Source organism: Crocuta crocuta, unplaced genomic scaffold, assembly GCF_008692635.1.
Source record: "Crocuta crocuta isolate KB4526 unplaced genomic scaffold, BGI_CrCroc_1.0 scaffold1541, whole genome shotgun sequence".
NCBI classification, from domain to species: domain Eukaryota; kingdom Metazoa; phylum Chordata; class Mammalia; order Carnivora; family Hyaenidae; genus Crocuta; species Crocuta crocuta.
Window position 1 is genome coordinate 114,161 of NW_027529430.1, and position 24,142 is coordinate 138,302.

Sequence of the window (24,142 nt, forward strand, 5' to 3'; positions counted from 1 at the left end):
AGGTGGGGAGCATTCGACAAGACATGTGACCTAGGCGGCCATTTTATCACACCAGCCCGCGGCCATCTTCCTTTGTAGACAAAGGGACTGACTCCAACCCTTGTATGATGCGGCCATCGTGATTGCTTGGTCACTAAGATTCGGGAACACGCATATTTGGGCCCAGGCAGAGGCCACCAGACAAACTCTTGGCTTACGAGTAGATTATATGGCCACACTAGTCNTTCTCTCCTCTCTGATCCCCGCCGGAAGTGGAGGTAAGAGACGACTCTCCTCTTTTCTCGTTGTGAGCGTTCTCCCAGGCAGTCGCGCGGTAAGGATCGTATATTTGAGGTGAAAACTAGAGGTTTCCTCCACCCTGGAATAGAGAGGTAGAGAACCAGCTCTCATCCAGGGTAGAAGGGCCCAGGTGAGGGATAGGGGTCGCTCTGCACATGAGCATGTGCCCAAATGCACTCTTGCTGGGTAGAGGGCCATGTCCCTACCCCATCTAGGCAGATATAGAGCCCTGTACGCACTATGTATAAAGTCACAGACCCCATTTGTGTGGACAAGCATCGAGGGCCCTCCTCTCTTCAGGATACCATTCTGCACCCCTCCAGTGTAGACAGGCGTCTCCGAGTGGCGACATCGATCCCACGGTTATAGAGACATAAACCCCCCATCCCCCACGCAAAAGCTGAGTGACGCGGGCCTTATCGGCGCTAAGGCACACAGATCCGCCTGGATAACAACAGTTCCCTTTGGATAGAGGCTTTGGTATATTACTCCCTCCGTACGCGTTCTCTCCCGCCTACCCTGGTGGGACCGCCAATACTGGGGAGCTCAGAAACGTTTAATATACCGAGGCAGAAGAGCTAGAGACTTCCGTGCATAGCCCCCATGTAACCAGTTGCAGAAACGCCGCCCCTACTACCGCAGAGATGTTAGACCTACTCAGAGTGGTTTGAGGAACACCGCTCAGCCCATAGAGAACGTGCAGATTTTCTTCTCCTTGTCTAGAATGAGACCCCCATTGTGGAAGACTTGACTCCTCCCCCCCATCCCATAAGGGGGCACTGGTTTACCGAATTTGTAATCGTCCAGCCCCCCCGAATGCCCTGCAAGAAAGAGAAACAGCTTAACCCGGGAATGCTGTCGGATCTGCCCCTGGTGCCCCCCGCCCCCAAGTAGAGGGGCTCAGATTTGAGAGATCATTCTTCCCGTACTCTTTCACTCTTTCCCCAAGGATTTAGAATCACCAATTGTAGCAAAGGAGAGATCCCCCAAGGGAACAGAGAGGTGCAGCTCCCCCTCCCTGCAGTGTTGCGAGGCAATGACATCACTGATCATCCTACATTTTATGCAAATACCCCCCCCCCCCCAGTTACCCAAGGTAGAGGGCTCGGATCTCTATCTCCATCCAGGATAAAAACACAGACACAGACACAGACACACACCCGCACCGGCTCAAAGTGTAAGGGCTGATTCACTGAATTTATAGCTGTGTCGCTACCCCCCGCGCAGAGAACTAGAGGTCCTATTCCCTTCAGTGTTAGCACACTGCTGACTTTAACCCATATAAAAGATAAACAGATCGTCCCCCATCCCACCTCTCATGGAAGGATCCAGTATAGCCCACTACAGGCAAGGTGTGGACCCCATTCATGCAAAGCTACATGATTCCCCCCCCCTTCATAGTGTGGCAACTAATGTCACCTTGCAGTGGAGACAGGCATATCATTTTCCCATCACCCCATCCCTCCCCAGGGTAAAGAGACCCAGGACTCCTCCCTGACAACTTAGAAATGTACAGACCTTCACTTCTCTCCCATGCAGTGGAGATGCACACAACCACTCTATTGGTTTTCCCAGTTCCTCTGCACCCTGTAGTAGAGCAACAGAAGGCCTCTCCTCACCCCCATTCACCAAGAACAGATCCTAACCACACATGTAGGTATAGATTACCAGCCACCAAGATTTTGCACTGACCTGGCTTCAGTATAACATAAACACAGATTAAAAGCATTGTTCTGAGGTCCCTTTTCCCTAGGGTAGACTCCTGGTATCTGTCTTTCCCCTCACTTCCAGGGTAGATCAGACATAGAACTCTCTACTTGGGAAAAGAGGTAGTATTAATATTCTATGTAGAAACAGGTCATCCTTGCATACCCCCTCCCCTCAGCATAGAGAGGTTTAGTGCTAGGGTATATAACACTACAGGATGGAAGATTGAGGACCAAAGTCCCCATCTGATACATTGAAGCAGTGACTCCACCCAGTAAGAGAGGTTTAGATCTGACCTCCTTTTGGGTAGTGTGATGTTGCCATCCCTGTGTAGACTCAGCTATACCAGGCCCCAACTCCATTATAGCTCCTCCTGGTTCCTCCAATTGTCAGGACTTATCATGTTCTTCAACATTTCATTTTGCCTTCAAGGGGCTCAGAAGGGAGCTCGTGGCGTTGTGGTTCCTCTCTCTGTCTTCACATTGGTTCTTCCATTCTGACAGGACGAAAGCCTGCAGATTTGAACCTACCTGCTTTCAAGTCACCCATCATGATGAAACATAGACACAGTGAGTTTCTTTTACCACCCCCTCCCAATGCTAAGCTTTAATAAATATTTATAGTATTTCATGGCAACTTTAAAAAAATTATTTCCTTTTTAAAAGTTTTTAATTCCAGTAGAGTTAACATAGAGGGTTATATTAGTTTCAGGTGTACAATATAGTGATTCAACAATTCCATATGTCACCCAGTGCTTATCAGGACAACTATACTCCTTAATTCTCATCACCGATTTCACCCATCCCCCAACCCACCTCCTCTCTGGTAACCATCAGTTTATTCTCTTAGTTAGGAGTCTGTTTCTTTTTTTTAATGTTTATTTTTGAGAGGGAGAGCAGGGGAGGGGCACAAAGAGAGGGAGACAGAGGATCCGAAGCAGGATCTGTGTTGTCAGTGCAAAGCCCAATGCGGGGCTCAAACTCATGAACTGTGAGATCATGACCTGAGCCAAAATTAGATGCTCAACGAACTGAGCCACTCAGGTGCCCCAAGAGTATATCTTGGTTTGTCTCTATTTTTTTTTTAATTCTGCTTATTTGTTTTGTTTCTGAAATTCCATGTAGGATTGAAATCATATGGTATTTGTCTCTCTCCGACTTATTTCGCTTAACATTATACTCTAGTTCCATCCATGTTTTTGCAAATGTAAAAACATTCTTTTTTTTTTTTTTTGGCTGAGTAATATTCCATTGTATATATACACCACATCTTTACCCATTCATCAGTTGATGGACACTTGGGCTATTTCCACAATTTGGCTGTTGTAGATAATGCTGTTATAAACATTGGGGTGCAAGTATCCCTTCAAATTAGTGTTTTTGTAATTTTTGAGTAAATATCCTGTAATGTGATTATTGGATCATAGGGTAGTTCTGTTTTTAAAAATTGTTCTGTACGGCATGAGGAGATGAGCAAAATGCGTGAAGGAGAGTGAGAGATACAGGCTTTCAGTTATGGAATAAATAAGTCATGGGATTAAAAGGTACAGAGTAGAGAATATAGTCAGTGGTACTGTAGTACCATTGTATGGTGACAGATGGTGGCTACACTTGTGTTGAGCATAGCGTAATGCATAGACATAGACTTGTCTTGTGGAATCACTATGTTATACATTGAAACTAGTGTGACATTGTGTGTCAAATATACTAAAATAATAGAAAGCCTCAAAAATTGCTTATTATGTACCACATCATTTAGTCTGTCTTTTACATATGGTATCATTATTGTCTTCCCAACTTCCTTGGACGTGGTGTTCCCCTTACCCCCATTCCCATTTTACAGTTGAGGAAATAGGCTCAACAAGGTTAAGTGACTTGATCTGAGGTACATAGCAGTATATATCAGACAGTGGAGACAAATTGCCGTTCTTTCTGCCTTTGAGACTCTTTTCCTCCCTTTTCTCTCATTCTTCAACTGGATATCTCTTGCTTGTTTTTCAGATTTCAGCTTATACATTACTTCCTCTGGGAATCCCTCCCGTTAAGCTCCTCCCTTGGTTTCTACCTTCTGCACCCACAGGAACTGGGTCTATTGACACTGTATGATCAAGTCTGTCTCCTCCATTATGCTGTTAACTTCTCACCCACATCTGGCTTATCTTTGTGTCCCAAGGGCCCGGCATGACCAGCAGAGCTGTTTGGTACTTACTGTGTGCCAGGCACTAGAATGTCTCAGTGTGCTAACTCAATCCTTCCCCCTACCACTATGCTTTTATAGCCTGGAGAGAGAAGACAAATGTGATACATGGACTCTCCCTTTTAAGAAGGAAGGCAAGAGCATGAGGGCAGGTTTGGTTCTGTGCTTCCTGCCTTTGTCTTGCTGTAGTCCACATTGAAAATGACAGTATAGAGTGGACAAGAATTGTGCAACCCAGTGACACCATATTCTGTGTGAATGGTGGTCCTGCCTATGTGGGCTTGGTGAAGAAAAATTCAGTACATTTGCTTTATATGTCATAGAAAAATTTCAGCAAGAATCAGACCGTGGTTATGTGAATACCAAAAGCAAATAATCATTTTTTTCAACGCAAGAAAAATGAACAAAATTAATTATACTTTTAAAAATACCAAATATCAGATGATAATAAAGTTATTGATAGTGATGAAAAAGACAATAATTAGCTGTTAAATGAAATAGAGAGTATGCNTTTAAAAGAAATGAAGTATTATAAAAAAATAAATGAAGTATTATATGGAAAGATTATATATAGGGAGTATTATATGGAAAAAAATATTAGATGGAAAGATCTCCAATATTTGTTAAATGAAAAAAGCAAGTTGTTAACAGGAGGACATACTATGTTATCATCAGTGGGAGAAAATGGGGGGAAATAAGATTACATATATTTTCATTTTCACTAATAAAGTAGTTTCTTATTGCAGTGAGGAGAGTGCCATGGCTAGAGTTAAGTGTGGAAGACCTCTCAAAATACACCTTTATATTTTGGAAACATGCAACTTATTACCTGTTAAAGAATAATCATACACATCTACATGAGTGGGAAAAATGGTGAATATTAAACAAAAACTTTACATGTGCTAACAAAACACAGACTTTGGTAAATTGCAGCTAAAGTAGTGATCAGACTAACTGGAATGACTGCAGTGGAAGATGGGGGAGGTGCCTCATGGTGCAGCCACCCTCGCTCTCAGTCATACCTTGGACCCAAATGGTAACAATAATGATTAAATCTGGGGAGGTTATTGAGGAGCCCTACAGGGAGTGTTCAAATACAATTTTAATTGTACATTTTTGAATGGTTATTAAAAAGGAGTATGTGTTTTGTCACTTAAAAGATTTATAGCTGCCTGTGGCTAATAATCCTTTGTGATGACAGACTGGAATGTGTGCTGCACAGAGAGGGAGGGTAGGGGGATGGCTGATGAATATGGAATAGAGTGGGGGCTTCACTTTGGAAGACTCTAGGGGATGAGCAAATGAGTTTGAAGATGGGTCAGAGGGATGTTTGAGACTGCTTTCTGAAGTCCAGGCAGTTACAGATGATGATCATAGGCATCACCACAGCAATGAGTAGGCAGGTAGTGGGGATGTTGAGGAGGTGTGAAACCCATGTTGGAAGGGGCCCTGGAGTCACCAAAGATACCCAGGTTGATGATGGCAGGAGTCAGGTCGAAAGTAAAGCTATGCGCCAGGTGTGTCAACAAATGAGGAAAAGTGACTCATAGGTGACAGGGATAGTAGCAGTCTCAAAAAGAGCAGGGTTTTCCTCCCTTTTTTTTTTCTTTTTCTTTTTCTTTTTCTCTTTTCTTTTCTTTTCTTTTCTTTTCTCTTTTCTTTTCTTTTCACAAGAAGTGGAAGTAGTTTTAGTTTGACAATGGTGAGCCCAGAGGACACCTCTTCCATCTGTTGGCCCACAAAGTATTCGTGTGCCTGAGGAAACAACAGCCACCTTTCCAGAGGTGGGAAGGTGAACCAGGAGAGCTGAGTCTCCATTAAGGCAGAAGGTTGGGGAATTGTTTCCAAGGAGAGATGGAAGAATTAGGGTGAGAGTATGGGAGATGATGGGTGAATGGGAGATCTGCCTGTGAGTAGTGATGTGAGAGTTGGTAGATGGAAACATTGAGGCTCACAGAGATTTAAAAAAAATTCTTCAGGGTCATGTGCTAGGCAGTTATTGAGCCAGAATGGAAACCTAGGTCTGGTTCTGGCTGGCTACAAAATGATAGTTGTTTTCTCTCTGAAGCTATTACAAGGCTAACATTGGCTCCTTAGTGCTGCAGTGCTGTGAGTGATGACTGTGTCCTTACTCTCTTCCCCGCATTCCTTTCTCTCTTCCTGCGTTCCTCTTCCCCTCTGAAGCAGACGTTTTTCCCCTTTACCAAGTGATGTATTTTCTTTAATTGTGTGCCTGCATTCAGCACTGGCCCCCAGTTTCTAGGGAAGTTAGGCAGATGGAAATTGTTGAGTAAAATGGCCAGTCTGGTTCATTCCCAACCTCACATTCTTTTCATTGCAACATGAGTACTTTGGAAGAAAATGGAGACTTGAGATCTGTTGTTGTTGTTGTTGTTGTTGTTGTTGTTGTTGTTGTTGTTATTGTTACAGGGAAATTTGATCCATTCACACTCATCATGGTAACTAATATGTTTGGTCTAATTCCTGCCATCTTATTTTATATTTTTTGTTTGTTTCCTCTTAGTCTTTTATTTAGTTACTTTTCAAGTTAAAAAAAAATCCTCCACCAGTAATTAAGGTTATGGTAGTAATTACATTCATGTTTATATCAAACATAACTAAACTTGAATCTCTCTGTCACTTTACCAAAATTAAATAATAATTATTATTTTTATCCTGCCCTTCCAAAGTAAGACATTAAACATGCTTTCATGATTTTGCTTTTCCAACCCCTATTGCTTGATTCCAGGATTTTTTTTTTGAAGTAATTTGGTATTTTGATGCTGAGCAATTTACTTATAATATGCTTCCTGGATTTTAAAAATCTTTTCTAAATATTTGTTACAGTTCTTAGCTACATTAGCATTTTCAAAGATTTAATGGTAAGTTTTTCTGTTTTTTAAATTTAAAGCTTTAATAGATTTCCTGCCCACTATTACTTGTTTCCTTTAGCTTGACATCCTTATTCTGAGTTAATTTTTATTTTTGTTGGTATACTTCCTCAAGTACAGTTTACTTGGGGGTTGGGGGCCTCAAGCCCCTGTGCAGTCAAAAATCCACACATAACTTTTGATTCCACAAAAACTTCACTACTAATAAATAGCCTACTGTTGACCAGAAGCCTTACCAGTAACATAACAGTCAATGAACACGTATTTTGTTGAATGTGTTATATACTGCATTCTTCCAATAAAGGAAGCTAGAGGAAATAAAATGTTCAGAAAAATCATAAGGAAGAGAAAACACATTTACAGTACTGTACTGTATTTGTAAAAAAAAAAAAAAATCTGTATGAGTGTATCCATGGAGTTCAAACTTGTGTTGTTCAAGGGTCAACTATAGTTTTACCAGAATTCATGTGCTAATCTTTGCACATCTGAAAGTGTCTTTTACCTTCATGTAAAAGAAGGTTAGGTATAGGAATTTAACTTGTCCCTTGTTTCAGAACTTTGTAATGGTTTTTCTGTCTTGAGTGTTAAAAGTTGTAGATTTGACAAGGCTATCTGCTTCTCTTGCCTTTGTTGGAAATTCCTGTTTGGAAATTCATAAGATTCTTCTCTTTATCCTTGGAGTTGAGAAATTTCATCAGGGTATGCCTATGGTATGTCTTTTTTTGTTAACCTTGGTGCTCTATGAGTCCTTCTAATCTGAGACCTCAAGCCTATTTATAATTTAAGGAATTTTTCATCTATCATTTTAAAAACTAATTGCTTCTCATTTATACCTTTTTCTCATTCTAGAACTCCTGTTATTTAGATATTAACTCTCCTGAGTCCATTCTCCATTTTCTATTTTTACTCATAATTTCCATTTCTTTAGAGTTTTGTTTTAAGCAAGCTCTTCCAGCTTATTAGTTTGGTTGTTAATGATGTCTATTCTGTTTTTCACTATAACTATTGAACTTTTATTTAATATCAAGTTCTCGGAATTTTTTTCCTCACAGTTCCTTTGAAGTATCTTCTTGAATCTCCTTAAGAATTTACAATAGTATTTAAATTCTCTGTTTCCTCTGTTAACTTTGCTTTGGTGTGAACCACCTAATGTGATTGGGGAGCCTCTGTCTGGTAATCCCAAACTGCCCCTTTATTTGTTTGTATATATCCTGACCTTCCAGAGCTTCCCCCCTAGGAATTCCTTTAGCCCCCTTGCAGTTGGTAATAATCAAAGAAGACATTATTTCCCAAGAGGCCAGCTGTGAAGGGGGTGACAGATGGGACTTCTCATGAAGAGGGTGAGGTCTCTTAAGTTCTTAAGCTTTGTTTAGATGTGATTGAAGAAGGTGAGCTCTCTCTTCCTTGTATCCAAGGGAGCCTCAGTTTGGCTAAATAGAGCACATCCTTTTGGAGGTGATGGCCAGAGCAAGGTCAGCAGGAATGAGCAGTTCTCTCCCCGTGTGCTGAGGGTATTTGTCCTGATTTAGCCACCTGGGACTCCTCAGATCACCTTCCCATGCTGTCAGCCCGCAACTTCAGCTTGGCGTGGCAATTGGTGAGTTGCCCCCAGCCAGAACTTAGGAGAGAGAGAGAGAGGAGTCACAAGCATGCACTCAAGTCATTCTTTACAGAATTCCCATAAGCATTGTTTCAGTTTGCATTAAAATAATGCCTCAAATATTTTATCCAGTACTTCCTCTGACCCTGTTGCTGCCATCTTCATGTCTTTCTTGTTCTGAGCCTGGACAGACATGGTATCTGAGTCCTCCTTAGGTTCCCAGTGTGACTTGCCTTTGATTAAGGTATAAACAGATGTTGGGTAGGTGGATAATGGCTTTTTTTTTCTTTTGTAGAAAATAAAAAACCAGGTAAAGGTCCCAAAGGTTGCAAAAAGGTAAGTTGGCTGCACCCTCAAGTATGGTATACCCATTATTGGGGGTAGTTCAGGGCTGCCTGCCCTGGAAGAGGACTACAAATCCCAGTAGATGTTGTGTCATTCCGGATAGAGCACCACATTGGAATTAGAGGATCTGCCTTTTTCTCCCTCTTTAGTTGGCTGAAGTAGAGTCAGCGTTTATTAAGTTACCACCACAAGCCATGTACTACTTTGTGCTTGAGTTACCTTGTAGGGACTGCCATAGTCCCATTTTTAAGATGAGGAAACAGCCTTAGTAAGAAAGTTCCTTGGTTCAAGGTAGCACAGGTGGAACTTGAGTCTGTCTGATTCCCAAGTCCTAATTGCTCTTGTTGAAAAGGGAGACCAAAATATAATCTTTGGTTCCAGCTTCTGGTCCTGTTAGGAAAGGTGTAGACAGGTAAGACAGGCCAGAGCAGTGGTTCTCAAATTTTAGTCTGTTAAAGTTCTCAAACTTTAACCAGCCTTCCAGGTAGTTTTGGGTAATTACCTGAAGGACTGGTTAGAACACAGATTGCTGGCCCCTAGCCTTGAGTTTCTGATTTAGTAGGTCTGTCATGGCCTCCCATAATTTATATTTCTAACAAGTTCCCAGTTGATGTTGCTGCTGTGGTCCAAGCACCACACTTTGAGAGCTACTTAGCATTTCCCTTGGCCTTTAACTGGGAAATTTTTCCATTTGTCCCCACCTTTCCTGGGGTTCTTCAGTCAGCCCTTGTCTAGGAGAAGGAGGGTCTCTTTCTAGCCAGATGGGCAGACCTGTGGGGACGGAGCCCTTCTTTTTGCTTACTTTTGAGCAGCTTTAACCCTCCAGGATGAGTGATTTCCATGGATTCATTAGCTCTGTTTGATTGTTTCCTCTTGTGTGGTGACCAGACTATAAAGCAGAATGGAAAGAAAGCAGCTTCCAAAGTGACCTCTGCTCCCCAGTTTGTTCACTTCAATGATCATGCCAGTCGGGAAGCTGAATTAAAGAAGAAGAGGGTAAGCCCTGGACCTTGGGGGAGAGAGAGGGAGGGCCTGGCCTGAGTGCCAGGTCCACAGAAGTGGTGAATGGGAGGGCAAAGATCAGAATTGTTGGGGTTGTTGAGGCTGTTTGCAGAAGAGGGAAGAGAAGGTGGTCACTTTGATAGTTGATTTAGTGTCTCCATTTGCTCACTTCCCAGTCCATTGCTGTCCTACTGGGTTCCCACTGTTCCACTCAAACAACTCCTGTCAGCCTCACTGTCCGTTCATTCTCTGACTCATGGATAGTTTCCTTCCGTCATCTCATCCAAATTCTTAGGATTTGAGACCATGCTTTCTTTGGAACAGCCTCACTTTGACTTTCTTGTCATCTCACTCTCCTGGATGTCTTCCTTCCTCTTTTCCAGTCTCCCTGGCTGCTGTTTTATTTTCCTGCTCTTTAAATGATGGAGCGTCCCAGGACCTTGTTCTCTTTCTCCCTCTGGTCTTAATTGGTTCCCTTTTAAGAACACATTCTGTCTCAGCTTCACATGCCCTCTTTCTTTTGTTCTCTGTCACACTTTCTCTTCCTTCATCTCTTGTTTCCTTTCTCTCAAGCCCCTTATCCTCTTGTCATATTTGTTCTCTCCCTGTATCCCTGTTCCTCCTACCTCTGCCATATCAACACTGTTTCTCCCCTCTGTCACCTGTTCCCTGTTACTTGAAGTCTGCCATCCCTCCCTTAGGCTACACATGTAGTCAGCTGTAGCTCTGGTGTGTGTTCACTTTTTAGGTTGAGGAGATGAGGGAGAAGCAGCAGGCTGCGCGGGAGCAAGAGAGACACAGACGTAGGACCATCGAGAGCTACTGTCAGGATGCCCTGCAACGCCAGGAGGAGTTTGAGCACAAGGTAAGAGAGCAGCCTTTGCTTCGGGTCAGACCAGTATGGGTTTGCTTAGAAGAAGCATCTATTGCCATTGCTCTGTGAAAGGGAAAGAGGGAGAATGTAAGATTGTTGGAAGGAAAGTCGGGAATTCGTGTAGAGAAGATGGGAAAGCGTGGGAAGGGAAGAAGGGAGGGATGAGAAGGAGGCAGGAGGCCATTTTGAGCTTTGTCTGTGACTGGAAAACCCCTAAGATGGAACCCAAAGACAGGGTTGGGAGTAGGGGAAGGGAGACCTAAGACCAGGGGACAGCGGGGGAGAGAAGGTATAAGTGTGAGGGAAAGGTTGACAGGAGTGTGTGTGAGGGGGATCTTTCTTCTTCAACTTCTTACTGCCCTCTGGCATGTATTCTCATCTCACAGAATATGCGCTTTCCAATTCAAAGTTCCTTTTCTAACATAAAGTGCATATTTTGCTCTTCCATCCCATGTTCTCCTCATGGGTTGTTTTTCTCACTTATACCTCCCTCTCACATTCTTTTCTTACATACACGATGCATATTCCAGTCTCTAGCTAGTACTTGAGCACATACTTACACACAGGCACATACATGTACCATATAGGTCTATCCATTCTTCCAGTTCCCAGCTTTATTGGCTGGTCAAAGTTACTCTTTGGTGGACTGGGATTCCTATGGCTCCCCCAGTCTGTCATGGTTTCCAAAGCCCTGACTTTCACTCTGTCTTTCCTCCCTGTACCATTCTTTCTCTGTTTTTTTTTTCCTTTAGGAGGAAGTTTTGCAGGAATTAAATATGTTTCCTCAGTTGGATGATGAGGCTACAAGGAAGGCTTATTACAAGGAGTTCCATAAGGTATTGGGACCCATTTCTTAAGGCTTTTTAGGGAGGGCACCAATACTATCCCATCTCCTCTGCATTTCTGTTTTTCCTGACTGAGATGGAGGCCTTTCCTTTGTTATTGATCCCCAGTCCTTTCCTTGCCTTCATCCTCTGTCCTCTGCCCTATAGGTGGTGGAATACTCTGATGTGATTCTGGAAGTCCTGGATGCCAGGGACCCATTGGGCTGTCGTTGCTTCCAAATGGAGGAGGCTGTCCTGCAGGCAGAAGGCAACAAGAAGCTGGTCCTGGTGTTGAACAAGATTGGTGGGTTTTGGGCAGAATTGGGTAAGGCAGGGCAAGGACCAAACCTTCTTGAAAGACTAGCTCTGACCAGACCCTGAGACTCAGCAACTCAAGGGTAGTTATAACAGTTTTGCAAAGTAGGAATTCTTATCCAGTTTTAAAGCCAGGAATCTGAGAGATGAAGTCACCTGTTGAAAGATACACATACACACACACACACACACACACACACACTATAACAGAGGTTGGGGGAGTTGCTGTCTACTCTAAGCTGGAACCCAAAGACTAGGGCACAATCACATGGGCTCAAGAGTCACTGAGATCTGGGTCTTATCCCAGTTGTACTGTCAATTTTCTCTAGGATCTTGGACAAGTCATGTCACATGAGAGCTTCCATTTCTTTAGCTGTATTGGGCTGTGATTGTTTCAACCTCATAGGATGCTGTGAGATAATGATAAAGTGCTTGGTACATACATGGTTAGTACTCCACAAGTGGTAGCCATCTTCTTGTCAGAGTTATTCTTGACATTTGACCCAACCTAGAATGATCCACAGAGAGGATGGGAAACACAGTCTTCAGGAAGTCTGGCTTGGAAGGAAGGCATCTGGGACCAAACAGTTAATTTGCCCATTTTCCCTGAGGGACAGATGTCCCCTCAGGGAGGGCCAATTTGTCCCCTAGAGTAAATTTTCATTTCTAATTCTAACCTGGGAACTGGACAGGTATGGTAGGGCGAGGGAGATATCTGTTGGCAGGAGGTGGGCCTAGCCTTGGTGTGGATGGATGTATATTTGGAGTGAGCCATCAAAGTGATGTTTTCCTTACTAAGTCCTACCTGTTTCTATTTTCCCCAGACCTGGTCCCCAAAGACGTTGTGGAGAAGTGGCTTGATTACCTTCGGAATGAGCTGCCAACGGTGGCTTTCAAGGCCAGCACACAGCATCAGGTCAAAAACCTGGTAAGCTGGAGCCAGGGGGCATTTAGCCTCTTTCAGGGTAACCTGGGGCCAGGGTTGGAGGATCATGACTTGGACTATGGCCTCCAGCCCTTTGGTAATTGAACTGGGCCTTCAACTTTGAGCTTTTTGCTTTACTAGATGACTTTTTAATATTTGTTTCACTTTACTCCTTCCTATATTTTAGATTTTTGGGAAGTTTTTTCCCCAGATATAAGGGTAATACATACTGTCCAAAGAAAACTTGGTAAATATAGTTAACTATTTGTTCACTTTTAAAAACCTGTCTCCGTTTTTCTGTTTAACACAAATCACATTACTTTCTAATTATATCATTAACACAGAAACACATTTTTGCTGTAAAATGTTAAAGTATTACGGAAAGTTTGGTTGCTTCTGAGGAGAAAAAACTGAGTGCCGCGTGATGTGTTTTCAATTTTGCACCAGGTATAGAACTTCCTATTTATGAAAAAAAATAAAGTAGAAAAAATAAAAGCAATTACAGACAGCTTAAGTAGCTTTTCACCAGTACCCTTAATTCCAATCTCCTTTATCCACACCCAGAGGTAACCACCATTGTTAGCTTGGTATCTATTTTTTCAGATGTTTTTCTTTGCTCTATATATATGTAGATGTATATATAGAGACAAATAGAGAAGGAAATGTTTGAAAGTGTCATTCATATGTGTCATCCTGGGGCTTGCTTTTTTGTGTCGTAATTTTTTTGTAGAGGTGTACTTTTCTTATACTAAATAAAATTAGTTTCTAATTTTTAATCATTATAAGTAGTACTTTAACACACACCCTTGCACATGTTGGCTGGTGGGTGAGTGTTTGTATAGGTTGGGTACTGAGTGGTGGAGTGGCTAGGTCATATATTTTATGTATTTTACGTTTTCCCAGACACTGACAAATTGCCTCCCTTCTAGTGGCTGTACTAATTTATCTACCTACCACTGGGGTAGATGAATGTTTGAGAGGGCTTATTTCCCTACATCCTTTCCAACATTTGATATCATTAATAGTCTTTACTCATTTGGGAGAAACCTGATATCTCATTTATAACTTTTGGCCTTCTTGATGGCAAAAAGTATGGTGAGCATCCTTTTCTGACATCTCTTTCATTTGTATTCTACTTTAAGTATATATTTCTTTAACCTATTTCTTACTGATGGATATTTAGCTTAATTACTATTTTGCACTGCTACACTGGGTAAGTAAGGAAAGAGGAAGAGATGGAAGGGCACCAGAAGTAAGGAGTTGGAGGCTTGAATGGCCTTGTCCTATGTGAGGGATCAAGGGAAGGTAGGCTATAGGCCAGGCACTATATTGCCAGCACAGACAGGGAGGGTGGTGTACCTGTTTTGTGAATGAGGGCACTGAGGCCTAGAGAAGGGGAAAAGGATTTGGTGCACACACACCTGTGAGAGGCAGAGCATGAACTCAAACCTGGCTTGACTAGCGGCCAGGATCCCATCCTTCCCCTGCTGAAGGAGGCAAGAGATCTGTGTGTCTAGAGAGAGGGAGGGGCAGAGAAGACTGAAGATGCAGTGACAATGGAAAAACAGGCCTTGTGCAAGCAGGGAAATGGCAGGTATTCAGGACCTGTGTGAGAAGCCCTCAGTTTCAGCCTTGGGGATCTTGATGATCACAGGGAGGTGGCCCTGAAAGTTTCACTGAAAGTTGGAAACCTGGACTCAGACCACATTTCCCACTTGATGCCTCTTCTTTAATAACCCTTCATTTTCTAGAATCGTTGCACTGTGCCAGTGGATCAGGCCTCTGAGTCACTACTAAAAAGCAAAGCCTGCTTTGGAGCTGAAAACCTCATGAGGGTTTTGGGGAATTATTGCCGCCTTGGTGAAGTGCGCACCCATATTCGTGTGGGTGTTGTGGGTAAGGCCTGGAGGGAGGTCATGGGGCCCAGGCTCCTTCCTTGGGCAGGGGTTTTGCTGGGTGTAGCATTCTGGGAGCTTTGTGTTACCCTTCTGGGGAAAGAGAGGAGCAGTTCAGGAAGGGTTTTGTTTTTTGTGATATGTATTGGTGAATGTAGGAAGGCATACTCAGAGTCACCACCGTGCACTGAGTATTAGAGCCATGGACCAAATATACAGGGCTATGCTTGGTGTTGGTGCCATCTCATTTTACCAGAACTGTGAGAGAGGTGAGGGGGGAACATATTTCTTTTACAGATAAGAACACTGAGGCCCAGAGAAGGGAAGGGGACTTGAGGGGATCAGCCCTACATGAGACAAGGTAGAGCTAATGCTCAAACCTGGGCCTGTATGGAAACCAGGGCACTGAAGCAAGGATGATGGGAAGAGAGTAGGGAAATTGAGAGAAGAGATAAACTGTCAGGGAGAGGAAGTAAAGCCAAGAGAGAAAAACATTGGAGAGAGTGGGGCGCCTGGGTGGCTTAGTCGGTTAAGCGTCCGACTTTCGCTTGGGTCATGATCTCGCGGTTCGTGGGTTCGAGCCCCGCGTCGGGCTCTGTGCTGACTGCCAGCTCAGAGCCTGGAGCCTATTTCAGAGTCTGTGTCTCCCTCTCTCTCTGACCCTCCCCTGCTCACGCTGTCTCTCTCTCCTAGAAATAAATAAAAATATTAAAAAAAAAAATTGGAGAGAGCTGGACACTGAGAAAAAGGTGTAGATATACAGACCTGAATAGACCTAGAAAAAGAACTGGGAAATGGTGGGATCGGTGGTGAGTAGAAAGGAAAGATTGATTTAAATGACAGAGGCATGTAGAGAGAGGGAGATAATGAAAACAAAAAGAAACCAAAAGAAACATAGAGACAGACATGGTCACAGAGACCTGCAGAGAGAGACATAAGAGGGCCAGACACTCCATGCATTTAGAGACAGACCTGCATACAAATANACACAGGGATAGAGAGACAGATCGAGAGGGAAGTATACATGGAAAGAGCCAGGAACAAAGTGGTAGACATGGAGGAACACACACACACGCGCACACACACACACACACACACACCCCTGTGAACACATGCAGATCCACAAATACATGTATAGATCTATACTTGTGCAAACATGTCTAGACCCAGAGGCAACATATGCAAATCAAGTCCTTCCTACACACTCACCCCAACTTTGCTCCCTGCAAACACATAGAGGCACAGAGAGACACGTACCCAGATACGCTTTACCCTCAGACATAGTCACATACTCAGAGTCATAGAAGGAGACAAATACACAAACATGTCTATGATCAGATAGATGTATATTCATAGAGAAACAGAGATAGAGAGGTTAGGGATGTAGACAGGGAGATAGAAGAAGACATAGTGAAACATGTGCAGAGTCATACAAACAGAGACAACCACAGGGAGAGAAGGAACACTGAAAGAGACTGAGAGAAGTTGGTATAGAGGGAATTAAAAAGGCAGAATTGGTGGGGCAAGGACAATCAGAAAGGACAATGGCTAGAATGATAGACAAGGAGACAAATCAGCAGAGGAAGAGGTGCTTAGACATACACAAAGGAAGAAATATATGATAGCGAAAAAGACTGAGTGGGAGAAAGTAAAAATGGGAAAAAATCAGTAACATTTAGAATGCGGACACCCAAGAGATACGCATGTGCGTGCATGCACACACACACACATACACAGACATAGATGTACAGAGACTTCTGCACATAAGGAGTACACACACATAGGCATGTCCATGAGAGAGTGGTCTGTGTATAAATTCTAGTGCACAGAGAAAGACAATGGTGAGAATGAGAGACCTGGTGAGGGAGTAGCACACAAAGACATCCATAGGCCTAAAAGTGCTCACAGATGCTTGAAGAGAAGAACATGCACCACAGGCAGACAGTTGCTCTGAAAGACTGACATCTGGAGAAAGCTTTCCCATTCCCTGCCAGCTGAATTTTACACCAGGACAGATGATTCTCTGTTTCACGGACATGTCCTGATATCTACCCTCTCTTGGATCATGTTATGGAGGCCAAGCATTGAGCACTTTCCCCAGGCTGGTTGTAGGTGGGAGGTGAGTGTCACATCTAGAGAGAGTGACATGTCTACCCAGTATGCTCACAATTGGAGGAAAGGGTTAGGAAGGCCATGTTGGGGCTTGGCCAGGGCCTGGGATGAGAAGGCAGGAGGCCAGACTCTGTTTTTGGCTTCCGCACAGTTTGGTCATTGTCCTTGCCTGGGTTGCCCGCATACAGTCTGGCCCAAGTGTTCCTGAGAGCCCTTCCTGCCCTGAGCCATCTGTTCTTCCTTTATAGGCCTTCCCAATGTTGGGAAGAGCAGCCTGATCAATAGCCTGAAGCGCAGCCGTGCATGCAGTGTGGGAGCCGTTCCTGGGGTCACCAAGTAAGCACCTCCCTGCTCACAGATCCTTGACCCTACCATTCCCCCATCTCCCATGACTGTAGCTCTTGCCCCTTCCTTATCTTGGCTCCTTACCTGATTCTTCCTCTGGGCATGGGAGTCTCACTAACAGTCCTTGATGTGGGTCAGGCACTGAGCTGGGTGCTTTCCCCCTTAGCTCCTTGAAGTCTCTTAGTAGCCATGTAAGATTGGGCTAAGATAAGCAACTCTACTTCTTTGATGAAGCAACCGAGGCTCAGAGAGTTGGAAGCTTGTCCATGGTCCTACAGCTTAGTCCTCACTGCAAGAGACTAGACTAGAATTAGTCCCAGGTTTGTAGGCCCCAGAGCCCCCAGCCCCACATCTCTCCATTTTCATCTGTATGCTATCTGCCCCTCACCCCTCTCCTAGCTGTGTGCCTGGGGCTTAGAGGGTACCAGAAAGACACATCCTTGCTCATCAGTGTCCTGTGTTCTCTCTTATCTCCTCTTTTCTGTCCTAGGTTCATGCAGGAGGTCTATCTGGACAAGTTCATCAGGCTGCTGGATGCCCCAGGCATTGTCCCAGGACCAAAGTCAGAGGTGGGCACCATCCTGCGCAACTGCATCCATGTGCAGAAATTGGCAGACCCTGTGACCCCAGTAGAGACCATCCTGCAGCGCTGTAACCTGGAGGAGGTACAGAAGGCTCTAGTTCATGCCCTCCCACACTCCAAGGGCCCGTCAGTTTACTTCATTGTTTCTCTTCTTTCTTCACCAGATTTCCAACTATTATGGCATCTCTGGGTTCCAGACCACTGAGCACTTCCTGACTGCGGTGGCTCACCGCCTGGGGAAGAAGAAGAAGGGAGGCATATACAGTCAGGAGCAGGCAGCCAAAGCTGTTTTGGCTGACTGGGTGAGGTGAGGAGGGGGCTAGGAGTAAGGGTGAGACCTGCTGAGAATCAGCATCTGTGATGCTGAGCATCTGTGCATAAAGGGGTGCATCTATGTTTAGTGGTAGGGCAGTCTGACATCCTGGGTCCTAGGGCAGGGAAAGGCCAAGGCACCAGGTCATGTCCTGATCAGGAATTTATGGCTAGTGGTTATCCAGCAACTCAACTTCTTGTTGTTCTGAAGCCACTGTGAGTTTTCTTGTTGTTCCTCATTGTTTCTGTTTTTTTTTTTTGTTTTTTTTTTTTTAATTTATTTCTAGGAGAGAGAGACAGCGTGAGCAGGGGAGGGTCAGAGAGAGAGGGAGTCACAGACTGAAACAGGCTCCAGGCTCCGAGCTGGCAGTCAGCACAGAGCCCGACGCGGGGCTCGAACCCACAAACCGCGAGATCATGACCTAAGCGAAAGTCGGAAAGTCGGACGCTTAACCGACTAAGCCACCCAGGCGCCCCGTTCCTCATTGTTTCTGACTTGGCAACTCATCCTCTCTTTGGTCATTTGTTCTCTTAATGACATCACCAATTTCCTCTTACCTCCTAATACAGCGGGAAGATTAGCTTCTATACACTCCCACCTGCCACGCACACTTTGCCTGCTCATCTTAGTGCTGAGATCATTAAGGAGATGACTGAAGTCTTTGACATTGAGGATACAGAGCAGGCCAATGAAGATACCATGGAATGTAAGTGGGGGCAAGTGGAATGGCCTGCCTGGCACTTTGTCTTCCCCTGGGTGGGAACCATACAGAACCAACAAAAAATCCCATGTTTGATCTCCCCACCTCCCCGCCCGGGCCCTACTCTGGCTTTGGGAAACTTGTTTAACACAATGGGGAGAGTTCTAATCTGGGCCATGGGGGTGGTTGTGGTCTCCTGGTAGATAGAAAAAAAGTCAGCAAAGTACTGTGTACACAAAGGGGTACTCAGGAAGGAGGAGGGTCCTTTCCCCATCTCTTGGGACCTGGAATGGACTAAGACACTCCTATGCAAAACCCCTTCTTGTTGCCCTAGACTTTGCCTCAGCCATTTCATGTCTATTCCTAGATTTTCATTCTTACCCCCATTGGCGGGGAAGCATCTGAGTCACAGAAAGGTGATACTTGCTGAATGGTGCCTAGTTAGTGGCAGGCAGAGGTGGCATTTAGAGTAGCTCTTCTGTCCTGTTGTCTAAGACTGTCCTAGCCCAGAGTAGCTAAGTGGTTAAAAGAATGGACTGCCTGGATTCAAATCCAAGTTTTGTTTCTTACTAACTGATGCTGCGTAGGTTACTTAATTTTTCCATTTCTCAATGACGTCATCTGTAAAATGGGGACAGTAGCACTCATTCAATAAGATAAGATGGTCATAAGGACTTATTTAATATGGAAAAACACTTAGAGCAGTGCCTGGATTATAGTACATGCTTGGCGAATATTAGGTATTATTAAGATGATCATTTGCTGGGGTACATACGTGTGGCTTTCAGAAATTCCTGTACGAAGTTTGTTCTCTTCAGATACTACCATTTGCAAACTTAACTTAGAGCTCCTCTCTCCATCTCTATCCCACCTAGGAAAGGTGACCAGTGTTCTCTGGGCCTGTCTGTGAACACTGGGGTAGTGGAAAGAGCTCTAGCTGGCCTGGCTTCTGGTTTCTCTGTTTCTCTTGAGGGCCACTAGCTTTCCTTCTCTGGGTCGTTTAGTGTCCTTGGAGTTTAGATCTAGAGGACAAGGGGACTTGTTTTCTTCAGAATTTATTCTCCATGGGGTTTTAGGCATGTCCATTCCCTTTCTGAACTTTACTTCCCTCTTCTACCAAGTGGGCAGTTGGGAGGAATTAGAACTCAACATTCTTTTTTTTTTATTTTTAATATTTTTATTTATTTCTAGGAGAGAGAGAAACAGCGTGAGCAGGGGAGGGTCAGAGAGAGAGGGAGACACAGACTCCGAAACAGGCTCCAGGCTCTGCTGGCAGCCAGCACAGAGCCCGACGCGGGGCTCGAACCCACGAACCGCGAGATCATGACCTAAGCGAAAGTCGGACGCTCAACCGACTAAGCCACCCAGGCCCCCTAGAACTCACATTCTTATGATGATGCTTGACCCTGGCTGCATGTGAGGGCAAAGGGGATCCATTAATGAGAATGTGCTTTGGCAAAAGATTGAGCTCTGGGAAATTGAGGAGAGGAAGTTAATGGTGAGAGTTTCCCAGAAGAGTTGGTCCTAATGTTGTATCTTGAAGAGTGAGTAGGGATTAGAGGAAGGGGATGGGGGCCAAGTTTAGAAGTAGGTGGGGGGATAATGTGGGCCCAGGGCAATGGGTACATTAATGGTTTGCAGTGGAGGCCAACTCCAGGCAAGGGGCCAGAGGGAGGGGGAAAGAGGACTGGTCCTAGGGAGGGAAACCCAATGGCTGCCATTTACTGAGCAGTGTCTCAGACCAGTGCATTTCAGGCATCCTCTTCTGTGACAGCAGCCCAATGTCATTGATTTGTGTTATTCTTATTTTCCAGATGAGGAAGGTAAGGCTCTAAGAACAGCTCCCAGTAGGCAAATGCCCACATGCCTTTAATCCTTTGATATGTGTACTCCCAGCAGGAATGAAAGAGTTTTCCTTTCCAACTCCTTATGTCCACATATCCTTTCCACTGAGGCCTGATCAGTGGGGATCAGGAGGCTGGCCGCAGGGAGGAGCTAGGGCCCTTACAGTGGTTTTGTTTGTGTTAAAGGCTTGGCCACTGGAGAATCAGATGAACTCTTGGGTGACATGGACCCGCTTGAAATGGAGATCAAGTGGCTCCATTCTCCGATGATGAAAATAGCAGACGCCATGGAAAATAAAACCACCGTGTATAAGGTACCTGTCCTCTTTATTCATGGCAACTCTCTCCTCTACCCAGGGCTCTGGAAAGTAGTTGGTCCCTTCTGCCTGGCTTCCACAAGGTCTGCATACAATGCTGGGGAGATGTAGGTCATTTCACTCCCTGTGGGCTCCCTGGGCGTCAAGTGATGGTGTGCATCCTTTGCCAGGCAATGGCAGGTCCAAGGAAGAGGCATACTCTCTCAAGGAGCTTTGCCTGACTGGCTCCAGCCTAGAGAACAGGTATCTCCATGTAGCCCCCCAGTTGTTCAAGTTGCAAACCTGGGTATCCATGACTCTTCTCTCTAACTAGCATCCGGTGTCCCATACAGTCAGTCAGTAAATCCTATGGCTTCTCTCTCCTAAGTCTCTTGAGAAGCTGTCAGCTTCTTTTGATCCCTACCCTTTCTGTAACCCTAGTCTAAGCTTCTAACCCTTTCTCACTTGGACATTTGTCCCATGGTTTCTAATGGTCCAGTCTGACCATGTCCCCTCCCCTGTCATGGCTCCCCAGCACCTACATGATTAAGTCAGTATGCCATGCTATGACTCCTGAGGCTCTCAGCTTTTTCTTCTGCCAGTCCCCCATCTCTGCCCTTTGAGAGGTTGCAGTTTAGTGAGTTTCAGACACAGACATCTGTAGTGTTATGGGAGACACACAGACTAGGGGTGGGAGAAGAGGCTGGGAAAGGCATGATCTGAGGGCCCTAAGCTATACTACTTGTGAGTCAAGGAAGTCTTCCTGGAGGCCTTGATGCTTGTGCTACCTCTTGGAGATTGAGGAATTCGCTGGGCAATTTGGAGGGGAGTAGGGGGCAGCTGATGCTAGGAGCTCAGCCAGTGCTATGCCAAGGCCCAAAAAGGAGAGTGTGGTGTTTTAGGGAAATCATTAGTGGTGTGGGGTAGTTGGAATGAGAGTGGAGGCAAGGAAAGATGAATCTGGAATCAGATCACAGCAGTCCTGTGTTTGACTTTAAGCTATGGATATTAGGAAAACATTGAAAGTTGGTTATTGTTTTTGTCAAAGCATTTTCTTTTTTTTCTGATTTTATTTAAAAAAAAATTTCCCCTTATATTTTGACTAGGTAATACATGTACATGGCATAAAATTTAAGAAGTGCTAAAGGGTATACAGTGATAAGTTTCTCTCCTGCATCTGTCTCCCAGCCACCTTGCCCTCTCCTTGGTTGACAGACTTGAATGTCCTTTCATAGCTATTCCATCTTTATGCACACACATATATATGTTTAAGGAGATACAGAGATCTATTTTAGTTCAAATAATAGCATGCTATTTATATTATTCTGTATTTTGCTTATTTCACTTACAAAATCATCTTGTAGATTGTTTCACATGATTACTTAAAGAGCTGTCCTTTCTTTTTGATGGCTACGAAATATCTGGAAGGGTTTAAGAAGCAAGGAAATGATGTGGCTAGGTTTGTGTACTACAACTATCACTCTGGCGGCCAGAGCAAAAATCAGGTTAGAATGAAAGGGAGCAGGGTTGGAAGCAGGGGGTCGAGAAAGGAAATGGTCATCTCTATTTTATAAGCGATGATGAGGCCTGCATTGAGGTAGTGGTAGGAATCATGCCATTCTCATCACACAGTTTTAAAAGATTTCCCCAGTGCTTTCTGGAAAACCAGTGTAAAGTTGAATGTTTAAGGCCATCCTCTGGTAATACTTCTTAATGAGCCCATAAGCTCTAGAACATACCATTTTTCCTCAGGGACCTATAGCAGTTCCTACTCTGTGCTACAAGTTTCAGACTCAGGTTCAGGGAACCTTGCCTTTTCTCCACTATAGTGTGGTGGGTAGTCATACATACATATAAGCCTGACTGCTAGGGTTCTTTTTTTTTTTTTAAATGTTTAATTTATTTTTGAGATAGAGATAGAGACAGCGTGAGCAGGGGAGGGTCAGAGAGAGAGGCAGACACAGAATCTGAAACAGGCTCCAGGCTCTGAGCTATTCCTCAGCATAGAGCCCGATGTGGGGCTTGAACCCACGAACCATGAGATCATGACCTGAGCCGAAGTCGGATGCTTAACCGACTGAGCCACCCAGGTGCCCCAGGGTTCTTATTTATTCCATTGTTTACTAGCTGTGTGACCTTAGGTGCTTTGTTTGTTATAGCATTGTTGCAAGGATTAAATGATTAATACGTGTAAATGAGTTAATACATATATATATACACACACACACACACAAGAATATGTATTGAATATATATATACACACATATGTACATATATATACACACACACACACGAAAAGATGTTCAACATTACTCATCATAAGGAAATACAAATAAAAACCATGAGATACCACCTCACATCTGTCAAAATGGCTAAAATTTTTTTTCTTTACAAATAGTTTTTTTTTTTTAATGTTTTTTATTTATTTCTAGGAGAGAGAGAGANGATGTGAAGGGGCACATGCACCCTAATGTTTATAGCAGCACTATTGATAATAGCCAAATTATGGAAAGAACCCAAACTTTCATCAACTTATGAATAGATAAAGATAATACAATGGAGTACTACTTGGCAACAAAAAAGAATGAAATCTTGCCATTTGCAACAACATGGATAGAACTAGAGGGTATTATGTTAAGTGAAATAAGTCAATCAGAGAAATATAAATATATGATTTCACTCGTGGAATTTAAGAAACACTGCAGATGAACATAGGTGAAGGGAAAGAAAAATAAGATTAAAAACAGAGAGGGAGGCAAACCATAAGAGACTCAAATACAGAGAACAGACTGAGGATTGCTGGATGGGAGGTGGGTGGGGGGATGGGTTAAATGGGTGATAGGGGTTAAGGAGGGCACTTGTTCAGGTAAGCACTGGGTGTCATATGCTGGATTCTACTCCTGAAACCATGACTATACTGTATGTTAATTAACTTGGATTAAAAAAAAGAATCATAATATCACTTATCATTAATCAAGTAACTCTGCTTTTATATTTCATTCTTGTAGAAGCCATGCAAGCTAACCATTGTCTACCCCATTTGACAGATAAGCAAACTGCAGCTGAGAGATTAACAGAGCACCTTCTAGTTTCTAA

General features: G+C 44.0%; 1 protein-coding gene across 3 annotated transcripts in view; it reads left to right on the forward strand.

The window, feature by feature from the left end:
* The first annotated feature begins 230 nt into the window (after positions 1-230).
* The window catches only part of GNL3L (G protein nucleolar 3 like), a 27,497-nt gene continuing 3,585 nt past the window's right edge, over positions 231-24,142 (forward strand). Inside the window, exons 1-14 of one of the 3 annotated variants that reach the window (XM_077759567.1) lie at positions 231-257; positions 2,419-2,555; positions 8,969-9,009; positions 9,907-10,014; positions 10,769-10,885; positions 11,647-11,730; positions 11,887-12,022; positions 12,858-12,961; positions 14,710-14,854; positions 17,214-17,301; positions 17,801-17,975; positions 18,058-18,200; positions 18,776-18,912; positions 20,937-21,064. In XM_077759567.1, coding sequence (XP_077615693.1) covers positions 2,537-2,555; positions 8,969-9,009; positions 9,907-10,014; positions 10,769-10,885; positions 11,647-11,730; positions 11,887-12,022; positions 12,858-12,961; positions 14,710-14,854; positions 17,214-17,301; positions 17,801-17,975; positions 18,058-18,200; positions 18,776-18,912; positions 20,937-21,064 — 1,425 coding nt within the window. In that variant the 5' untranslated portion in view covers positions 231-257; positions 2,419-2,536. The remainder of the gene's footprint in view (positions 258-2,418; positions 2,556-8,968; positions 9,010-9,906; positions 10,015-10,768; positions 10,886-11,646; positions 11,731-11,886; positions 12,023-12,857; positions 12,962-14,709; positions 14,855-17,213; positions 17,302-17,800; positions 17,976-18,057; positions 18,201-18,775; positions 18,913-20,936; positions 21,065-24,142) is intronic. The other 2 variants (XM_077759566.1, XM_077759568.1) reach the window with 2 other exon arrangements.